The following is an 11,809-nucleotide window of genomic DNA, read 5'->3' on the forward strand; positions in this document are numbered from 1 at the left end:
CTTGACCTCAAATGTTGGAACACATCGTCTTAATTTGCCGAACACATATGGTAAGTTATTTTAAAATCTGCCAATTCAAGAGAAAGTTACAGCCCGGACACGTGAAGTTCAGCCGGACACACGGACAGACTGTAGGACGGACGGGTGGTGCGATTTTAATATGCCCACAGTTGGTGACATGAAAAGAGTACACTTTATCTAACAACGCGGGCTTTGAATACTCATTTCTCCAAAAGCAAATGGCATCATGGACTGACATACCCGCCTCTTTAAGAAAGAATGTATACTGGATCTAAGAAATAAATATTGATAAATTTGAAAAACATGTATACATGAAGTAACTGGTATACGAGATGTGCCAAGACTCTTGTCTGTGCTAAAAGCGTGCTTGTCTAGAAGGACAGTTTACAGACTGTTGTGTAATATGTACAATACCATGAGCAGCCAATGCATAGTCCTGTGCATAGAATATACATTTCGAGACTTGCGTTTTAAAGACAAACATGGTGAATTTATTTATTTAAACATATTTTTGTACAAGAAACGTAATTTGTTTTTAGCTATAACAAACAATATTTTATACGTTTTGAGCATTTGCCCGCGATTTTTGAAAAACAAAAATTGCTCAACATATTGCTCAGGAGCCGATTATAGCGTACATTTTTTTAGCCTGTGCTATGTTTTTTTAAAAATTGATATGAAAATAACGTTCTTACAGCGATATTCCTATCTGAATCGAGATGTATTTTGATCCGTTTAATAACCAAATGTGACGTCACAAACCACGTGGTATGTCCACAATGACAAAAACCATTCTAGAATCTTAAAGAAATAGACTCCTGATTAAACTATTTTGAAAAAGGCATTGTCAATGACCAACCGGCTAGTTGTGTTGTCCGATAGTTTATACATATATAATATGGCGCGACTTCGTAGTGATGCGTGTTTGTGTTGGTACGTCTTCTCTTGTAATCGAGTGAGCTAGAGTTCCACATTCAAATCGAGTTTTCATTGGTTCGCTTAACGAGTTTAGTGGTCGGCGCCGAATAATCATGTTAACTTCACAATTGATTAAATTTGCAGTCTTTCAGAATGTAAAAGGAGAAGTATATACGGTAAATTACGAAGATTTAGCAGCATTGGATGAATTTGAAGATTGTCCTGATCTTTATTTTAGAAAGAAAATTGACTGAATATCTTTTAGGGCAACCATGCTTGGACAATTACGACAGTTTTGACGCGATGGTTTTCCATATGATACCAGGTGGGTTACGTGGTTTACAAACATAACTTTTTCTTTAACAAACTTGTATGCTTTGGTTTTCCTGGGAAAAAAAACTTTTCATCTTTAATATTACCAAGTATTTCTATAATGCTGCTTTCGCTACATTATAAAGCGGGCAACAGTAAGACATGTTTAGCCTGCATGTATAGTTTAAGCCCCCTGCAGCTAGCCTGGAGGTAGGCATTTGTGTATTCCAAATATTAAGTCAAATGGAATACTAAATACTGATATACAGTTGCAGTTACACCGTCTTTTCCGCCTAAGCCCACAGTATTGTCTTTCAGTTTATAAAGATCCTTCGCCGTCCATAAATGTTATTAGGTGTATTTAAATTGGCACGAGTGTGATCGCAATTTCCAGTCACATCCCGAGACACAAGTAGATTCGGCTGCGATACCAAAGCTCTTCGCCAATAGACCCCTTTGTTCTTTAACGTGCCCGATGTAAATAACGGAAACACTGGAGAGAACGTTTCTGGGTTTTTACTAGCACTATCTCATGCCCTCTAATATATGAACACGGTTGGTGGTTTGACTCTGAATATTGCGCTCCTGAAGTTGACGTTCTACCACTGAGCTATCGGGCCGGCCAAGTCCCCAATTTTCAATTTAAATAATTACTTAGAATACATTGTTATCGAACGATATGTGCGGTTAGTCTAATGAAAAGCTTGCATGATGTGATGAGTTTTTGTAGTACATATACTTCTTAATAGGTGTTGCGATATATGTACATGTATTCAAACGTACAAGTTCATATACGGATGGTGTCATGCAACCTCTCAAAGTTTTTTTCAAATTTTCCCTTTTCTATAATTTCAGTAACAATCCCGTACACCCAGCCAACAGTGATTCGTTATCAAAATCCGATTAGCATTTACATTTAATGCTTTTGACGTAGTGACATGCTGCAGAGACAAGATTATATTATCCATTTGCCACTTTAGAATTTAAGTATTAAAGAGGAAATGCATTATTTTAATATATGTATTTTGAATGTGACTTTGCAAAGGCCATATAACTGCAGTTGTACACCATCTGTCCATGTACCCATCATCAATCCAAACGCAAATTACGGTTGTCCGTGTCCCTCTCCAGTGCATTACGGCCGTATTTCACACTATAGACTTTTTATCGTAAGCGTATCATTGCGCGATGTTAGAATGACGACATTAAACAAAAAAAGGGCGTCATTAAAATGACATTCATTTTGAAAAAAATGTCTTTTGAGTTATTTAACCAAAAAATGAATATAATTAAAAGGGTTATTAATACTGTGTTTTGATCCGGAATGTCGTGATCGACTCTCGTGGATTTCTGCAGATTTTGATTTCATTCAGTTTGTGCCTAGTGAATCCGAATCATCAAAATCAACTCAGTTGAATATAACTTTCCAGATTAATATGCATTACTCATGGCCCTTTTTTATCCTATTAAACATCGTTATATATTGAGCACCTTTTAGGCTCTAACGTACACCGTGTATTTATGGCACACTATGCCTTCTTGTAGACAAAGGCAAATACAACAAAAGGTTTGTTCAAAATGCCGTTTTCGTTAGCCATCTGACCCTAGCTTTAATAATGAAAGTATATTTTAAATATGTATCAAATATTGATAAAGGCAAAAGGAAGTAATAAATAAATCGCTACCTTTTAACCAATAAAGTTGAACCTGTACAAAACTTCCTGATTAGCAAAACGAGTGACTGAGCACACATAAAATTATTCTTAAAGTTAAAATATACAATCATGACAGTTGTCATGGTAAAGGTGATTTTTGGGGTGATTTTAGTTATGTACTCAGGTGAGCATACTATATTAAAAATGTATAAATAACTTTGTGGCTAAATTGTATCGTTTTAGTAGGAGGTACTTGGTAAGAGGTAAGATGGTTCGTGAATTCTCTAATAAGTATCACTTTCAGTGAAACTATTTTCTATCCAATAAGTATAATAGAACTTCTTTACTCGAATTTATTTCAAATACATGAAGCATTGGGTTAAAAACATGTTGCCGTTATGATAATTTAAGGTAAGGAAACACTTTAAATAGAAAGAGTAAAACGTGTACATTTTGTTTTAATTGTATGCATTACTGTCATCTTTAGTTATTGCCTTCTTCACTCAGATGAGTGTATTTAAAACAGTCTAGTATTTATTGGTGTTCGTATTTTGTTATGGGTCAATGACAGTTTCGCTTAATTTCATGTAAATCGATTCTGATTCAGTTAGTTGAGCGCAAAACTGTGAGTCTATTTTCTGTAGATTGATGTGCAATCTGCGCATGCGTTGGATACTTGAATTAATAGCTGATGGCACGGCTCGAGGTTAGCTCTTGCCTAATCGCAAAAAGGAAAGTAAAAATGTTAAATGAAAGTTGATTATCAACGTTCTTGCAGCATGTTGCGAGTACACAATACAGGAAAAAAATAGTTTGAAAATTTATCATTCTCAAGGCCCAAAATTAAGCAAACAAGAAGGACTTTTATCGGGGTTATGAACGCAATTGGCCTAGTCAAAGTACGCGCGGACTCCACACACTTTTACCATCCCAACTGCGTTTATACCCCGATAATGACATCAATCCCGTAATTCATTCCTTGATTAGACGTATAATGCACTTAGTTATCAGTATCACAGCATCCGAATTTTCAATCTATTTTCAATTTAATATCAATCTTTACCAGTATAATGACCATATCATCTAAATCCAAATATAAACCTCCTTCACAAAAAAACAATACACATATATTCATTATTTAATAATACTAAATATATCATATTTCTATAACTTACATGTTTTAAAAAACACTGGATTCTTTCATATTTCATAGTGATAGTATACACATATATATTTGAATTGGTAAGGGATGGATATTTTTGGCAAATATGTATCTCGATCTTTCACAATGAGTCAACAGCATATCACGATACGCTTCACGATAAATCAGTCATACAAGATACAAGATAATTACTTCGTGTTCATCCTGTTTTGATAATCTGAACATATGATATATTGCGATGTATCAATTATTTCAGTCTTGCTTTGTCCAATTGTTTTTACAATAATGATGTATTGACTGCCATATTCCTTTGCGGAAAATATGTAATAAACTTTTAACAGACTTGTATCATATCCAAACCATTGCTATCAGGAGTGATAAAATATATATTTAAAATGATCAAAGCATATTTCATAATGTATGAGGAAATTATCGATTTGATTATTCAAACTTCTGTTCCGTCTCGCAGTTTCAGTTTATTGTTAATCAAATAAAAACCATAAAGTATCAGTCACTTGAAATACTCATTTTAAATGTGGAATACCCGAATCATTCCAAAAGTATGGAGTAGTATTCCAATGCTTTCGAAACCTTAACTGGAACATTGGTTTCATAAATAATGCACTGCCACGGATAAAGCATTTAGTCGTTTTTTTATTTACTGTCAAGGAATGTCTCTTTCTACAATGACAGGATCCTCGCTCAAAATTCCTTTGAATCAAATCAACAACGTACAATGTATTTCCTATATGTATTAAATGTATCAAGATCCCCGGCTGCGGCCAAAACGTAAACACAGATATATTCATGTGCATGCGAATTCATTTTATTCTGTACACGTTCAGTTTGAAACTATTTGCGTATTCTCCTTTTTATTTTGCGAATTGTCACTCGTCGGTATTGAAATAATTTCGTTTGCTATTATTTTCATTGCATAAAATGCTGCTTAATTGCATTATAGTAATAATACTTATTACAGCGCTACTTCAAGCAGGCTATTGAGGTGCAGAACGCAGCTCCGTAACTATTAGAGCAGATTGGTAATGCAAATTAGGTCGTTGACCACCGCACTTCTAAAAGCGCTCGGGTTGATACGTCAGTGCGCGCATTAAATCGCCAAATGTTAAAAATGTTATGTCGATCTTCCGATGGTAGATTCCAATTTGCGGTTATAAAAGTCTGCAGATCTACCGGCCTAACGCCTTAAACAGTACGTCTGTTCTGTATTTTGCTCTATACTAATAGTTAGCTGCGCTTGTGTATTAATAACCCGTTCGCCTTATTACTTAACACTTCAGTTAAAAAAGTATTCTTAACATATATATACCATGTGCTGTGTTACAAGAGTTCATGGTATATTCACTTTGACTTAATATACAAGAATAAATCTAAACTGAAACACAACTACTTTAAATAATCATTTCTTACGGTGCATAAATATTCATAGAATAGCAGACAAATATACCCGAGTACCTGACTTTAGTGTAATAAAACAATAAAACTATTGGTACAGGCCCAGCGGTAAAACACATAACGAAAACGATGATTAGAGACGTATGGTTAAGGCTTTGTCGACAAAGACAGTAACAAATCGAATAGGAGCCTATCACGCTACAGGCATAAGTCAACAGTTATTTTTACTATATGTTTCCTAACCTGGCTTTTCACTTTAAAACAGACCCAATTGAAAAACAAGTAAATGGCTGCTGTACAACAATCCAAGACACAAAATTAAATCGCAAGAAAACTCAGGGTTGACCAATGCGGTGTCTCACAAAATGGAGTAGTAATACATGACCCTAAGGTCAAGACGGAAAAAGGATACAAACAACAAATTTACCAGTTTCACAGTTACTGATTTCTCCAATTTCAACACTGAAAACTATCTTTGTTTGCAATAAAGTGTCAAATTATGTTAAGCTCTATGAAAAAGACCACCTGTTTCTTCTCTTTTATTCAACTTTAATAAAATATTGATACTTGGATACAAGCACTCCTTTTTCTGTATGAACTTCGGATCTTGGTCAACGGTGGGCTTTTTACACAACTAAAAGGTTTAAATCATCGTCACAACTGTATAATAACTGCATGTATTAACGTTACAATTTCGATAAATACTTTCAATAATTGCACAACGATAATATGCCAATTATTTAATTGAATAGTTAACTGATTATGCTTACAATAATGTGTAGTGTTTGATATAAATTGGTTCATCTGATTTCACAAATATTGTTCATGTCAGAAGAGATGTCTATTCGTGCATTAAGAATACCAAATAAACATTTGCATCTACTATTTCAGAAGCTGTCACGTTAAACCTGACCTACACACCCAACCCGGCCCTGGAGAATTCTGCCGTGACACTAACATGCTCCTACACAGGACTACAGTCCAATGAGACCATAATACGTGTAACCTGGGATGTCAAGGTTCCAAATGAAACCATATACACAAAGGGAAGGATAAGTATGCCTTCGTGTACTGATTTTGGTTTCTCAGATACCAGTTTTTACAGATTTAACTGTGGAGTGGGTAATTTCTCATGGACAATCCTCAATGTCACTAGGAATAATGAACAGAATATGTGGCGGAGTGTAATTTCTACAACAGCAACGACATACATGGTCAACACAACACTATATGTTCAAGGTAATATACTGTAGTGTAGTTGCCCATTTTATCACATTCACATGAATCATTAGACCTCGTCTCAGATGACTGATGTCTTAACATATTGTTGCTAAAGCACCAAATACTATTCGGGTACATATATAAAAAACACGAATATTCGAAGAGTAATAGGATTTTACTCATTTCAAAATCCATAGTAAAGACTGTTTCTTTTTCAGTTGTCAAAAAGGATACATATGCTGATTAATTTAGGGCAACGAAATTCATACTACACTTATGGTATATTTTAGAGGCATCCTAAATTTTGTAATTACGGTCACGAAAAAATGACTGTGCATAAAACTTCGGCTACCAAAAGTAAATAAAGATATAATACCAGTATTCCTGTTTCCTATCGTTTGATGTTTTCAGATGTAAGATTGTACTTTATGTTATCTTGAGTAGTTTTTAATGCTCCTATGATTTTTTTTTCTCAAAGGTCGTGTTCAATTTTGACCAAGCGCAGTGAAATGAGTCTCTGGCAGCAAAGTTTGATCAGTTAGATAATTTGACAATTATTGATATATGTATCAGATATCGAAATCATAAAGTTGCAGTCGCGAATATATAAATACATGACTCAATATTCTAGCAGACTCGCTAGGTTCATTAAAATGAGGTATCTGCATGTCTATGGCATATCATACGACGTTTATATAAGTCGCCGACGTTATTCGATCACGAACCTTCTAAAGTCCAGTAAGATTATATGTTTAATTTAGTTTATTAGTGTTCACACAACTGGTTTATCCTGTCTAAAATATGTCATGTTTTGCATGTATATTAATCATAACGATCGAGCAATGAATAACAGTGGTGTCAAAACGTTATCCTTGAAACGAAGTGGTCTGTCTGTACCGGTATAACATAGTTATAAGAGACTGTTTCTTTTAATTTATACGAATTGCCATGCAACTGTTATCATAACACTCGCAGAAGAAGGTGCACTAACACACTTATACTTTGCAGTCCCTATCACGGCAGTAAGCATGACAGCACCTACAGATTCAACGGTGACAATCAACGCTGGTGATTCTGAGACGTTCAAATGTAGGACCTCAGGTGGACTTCCCCAGGCAACAATCAAATGGTTCAAGGTGACAGGAAACACGTGTTCTCAATATGGAATGGAGCTCAAGTCTTCAGTTTCCAATTCTTCTGTCATCGTTGTCAAGGGATTGAGGCAAGTAGACAGTACCATGCTCTTCAATGCTACAAGTACCGATAATGGACTGAGAATATGTTGCACTGCCAGTAATGTTGCCGAGATGCAGCGTGTGTCTGAAACCAAACTGCTGGATGTCAGATGTAAGTTATTGGCGATGATTCGTTCTTACAGTACAAAGACACAAAGTTAAATGTTCAAGACTTTGACATTATTACGGCCCAACTATTTATATCATAAAACAGAACATGTTCACCTAAGCAAAATACATGTATCAGGATCGATAGCCTAGTGCGATTCATAAATTAGTTTGAGGGAAATGTACAAGAATATGAGTCATAATATTCATTTATAATTGGTTATTTAGGCATTTAAGGATAACCTATTGACAGTTCTTACAGTTTAATATAACATAGAAAAGGAAGTCTAAAATGCAGCGGTTAGCCAGCTGAAACCGGGAGTTGCCTTAGCAACCAAAACCTTAATTGGCAATATTACTGGTTTCAGATGCACCATCCGGCCCTCCAGTCATCATAGGATATGCCAGTGGCAGTAACTACAGTATGATAGAAAACAGAACAGAAATTCTAACATGCAGCAGTACGGGCGGTAACCCACTGGCGACTCTTACCTGGGACTGCTTCAACGGCCAGATGTTCAGTCCTACTGTACAAGGCAGTATGGTAAAAAGGGTTGTTCAGTGGACAGCAAGGCGTAATGAGAACGCCAGGTGCACGTGTACAGCTTCACACGTGACCGGACAAAATCAGTCCCAGAGTGCCTTTGTCAATGTAAAGATATTATGTAAGTACATATTGTGTTATAACGTTCCTGAGAGCATTGTTACTGCAAGTCCTACCATAGATGGATCAATCACAAATACTGTAATAGCAATGCGTTAATCAGTTATTAAGAACATTGTGAAAGCAAATGTTTGAAAAGCATGACAGAACAGTGACAATGGCAAATAAGTATAAAGTGAAATTTCTTTTCTACATCGTAATTAATACAATAAATGCAGTAACGTCAATTTGTTGGAATATTATTAGTAGCATATATATTAGTGTGGATTCTAAAAGAATGTGCCGAACCTCTCAATCTGGTGACGTAAAATCTTAAGTCATGTGGCAAAACAGTTAATGTAAGTAAACTGTTATCATACAAGTTTAACACACCACTAGTTTTTTGTCATTAACCATGTTTCATGAAACGTATCAATTCAGGTTTGTCTGAATAGGCTAACACATGTTTTAAAAACTCACAACGATGGATTATTGAAAACATATAAACAATATCAACTTTCCATTTTGACAATCTTTAACTAGCACATCATATTGTTCTTTAACTATAACATTCTGAGTGCGTGGTATTAACAGGAGAGTATGCCCTAAACCGTCATATACTGCATTTGGTGCATGGGCACATACATTCAAAACAATTTTCCGAAATTCGTTCCATTTGATTTTGCTTTCCGAATAACGAAATAACAGATCAATAACCCAATTTTGAACCAACAAAATCTTTAAAAGGTTGTCATAAGATGTTCGGCATCAAATTGTACTTTTTGCAACAAGCTAATAACAAATTCTGTACACCAAAAGACCTTTCCATCACGATGTTCTTTGTTCAGAGGTAATGTATAAGTGTAACTAAACCCAGTCAACAAATGACATGAGGTCATCTAAAGTGTTGTTGTGACATCTAATGTTCGTTTCAAAGCAAATTATCGTTCGTGAAATATGTCTTACATTTATATATTCATTCGGAACTCATCGGCCATTTTTATTGAAAACAACCTCGGATGTATATGGACGCTTAACATACTCAGAAATTGGTATGTTTAAGCCCGCTGCAAGTAGATCACGTAGTAATTTAATTTTGCAGTTTAACATTATGACTTAACTCTTGGAAATCTTAATAATGTTCGCAGTAATGCACTTCGCTGGCAATCAATTTAAATTTTGATAAAGAAAATATCTCCTAAACTTCTACATTTAATTAATGATATCTTCAAAATTGTGCTAACTACTTCTACTGATATAGCGGCATACATCCGAGGTGTTCCGAATTATATATTGACATCAAGGCTACACTTATTTTACAGTAAAACAGTGGAGTTCTAGTAATATATATTGATGCTTAAAATAGTCATACGATCTTCAAAAGGTACTATAAAAGTAAGAGGCCTGAATTCATATATTTCTGTAAAATAATTCTAAATCGTCTTGTAATAGTAGAGAAAATAAGACAGAGGACGTATCTTTATCTTGCCCAAAATCAAAAGCATATTCAAGGAAATCAGAAATCGAAAGAATTATTTAAGGATATAACACTATGCAATGTGGGTATGTCTTTTCGTTGAGTATTTGAACTTACTTCGAAAGTGGAAACTATTATATTTTGTTTGGTTTATAAATGCACTGCTTTCGAGTTCATACTGTCTCCGATGAGGCTTAAATGTTCGAGTTTAATGTTGCGGTAAGTGTGGTTTGGCACCTGCAGACTGGTTTGATCCAACAGTGAGTTCTTACTTATTTCACATTGGCCTACGAAGGCAACCTATCATTAACCAATGGCGACATATTGACATTTGTTCAGTATGTGTTGTCATGTAAAGTTGTGTCTATGGTTTGTGTTTGTTTGGCATTAATCATTTTGCTTTTAAAAAGGATTTTGGTTAAATATTTAGCAACTGGACATCTCCCTGTTATTTATTTTGTTTTATTGATAAACTGAGTGTTCATCAAATCCATTTGAAATCTTTCCAACGTATTTTCATAACTGTGTTTTATACTAATTAATGCTTTTGTAAGTAACTAATTGAGTGATTAGATGTATCCTTTGTTAGTTACGGATATTAGACGTTTAATATCGTTTCAAACGCGTGTTTAAAGATGCCTCCTTACTCGCTGGTAAGATTGACCACAATTATTACGAATGTGTTGATATACCAAAAAGGATAAATAAATGTCGGAAACAATGGTTCTTATAAAAAAATACCGAGTTTAATCTGAAAGAAAGGTGCAGAAAACACGGTATTTCTATCATATGAGACTTTATTAGACCACAGTAAAACTTTTAGCACTCATTTAATATTTTTTACGTTTTCAGCTATTAAATACACGGTTACAATCTTGTATTCAGTAATTAATATTCTCAATAAATGCGTTATTAAGTAAGTAGTAAGGAGCATATCACACAAAATTTATCTTTGTTATACATGTGTATATATTGAATTTGAGAGTGTCACTTTAAATTCAGATAAGCAATTTCGTCGTTGTACCCGCTAGTTCACCTAAGGAATGAATTGCGGGGTTGATGTCATTATCGCGGTATGAACGCAATTGGGTTGGTCAATGTGTGTGGAGTCCGAAGGACTCCACGCGTACTTTGACCAACCCAATTGCGTTCATATCCCCGATAATGACATCAACCCCGCAATCCATTCCTTATATTTACACCAAAAGTTCATTATTTCATTCAAGAATTGTTAAAAAAAATCTTCATTTCATTTAAGAAAACCTTTCAGTAATCCGTTCTTACCCATTCTGTAAATAGAACGACCCGACTATAACCGGAAACATTTTTTTCTAATGACGTCACAATAACGCGGGAAAAGATCAACCACTTGAAATCACTTTAAAACGTAAAATTGAAACACTTCTGGTACCAATATATTTAAAATATAATAAACTTACACTTTTAAAAATGTCGATCTATATTTTACGGGACCTGCAGACACAATACAACCAATAACAAGATCAATAGCTTTTATGTATATTGTTATGCAATGAATTACGATCCGAACATATCCTATCCGAAGATGTTGCGTTCATCGATTGATGAACGCAATTGCCGAAAGGCAGTTCATTTAAGGAATGGAACGTGAGGTGTAAATATTTA

The 11,809-nt window shown here is 34.8% G+C and overlaps 1 protein-coding gene across 1 annotated transcript; it reads left to right on the top strand.

Moving 5' to 3' along the window:
* The first annotated feature begins 2,978 nt into the window (after positions 1–2,978).
* LOC128236027 (cell adhesion molecule 2-like) lies at positions 2,979–11,170 on the top strand. The gene is made up of 4 exons (XM_052950821.1): positions 2,979–3,090; positions 6,373–6,720; positions 7,711–8,049; positions 8,414–11,170. Exons 1-4 carry the CDS (start codon positions 3,036–3,038, stop codon positions 8,806–8,808), a joined length of 1,137 nt encoding a protein of 378 aa, XP_052806781.1. The 5' UTR covers positions 2,979–3,035; the 3' UTR covers positions 8,809–11,170.
* The last annotated feature ends 639 nt before the right edge of the window (positions 11,171–11,809 follow it).

This window comes from Mya arenaria, chromosome 5 (assembly GCF_026914265.1).
Source record: "Mya arenaria isolate MELC-2E11 chromosome 5, ASM2691426v1".
Classification (NCBI taxonomy): domain Eukaryota; kingdom Metazoa; phylum Mollusca; class Bivalvia; order Myida; family Myidae; genus Mya; species Mya arenaria.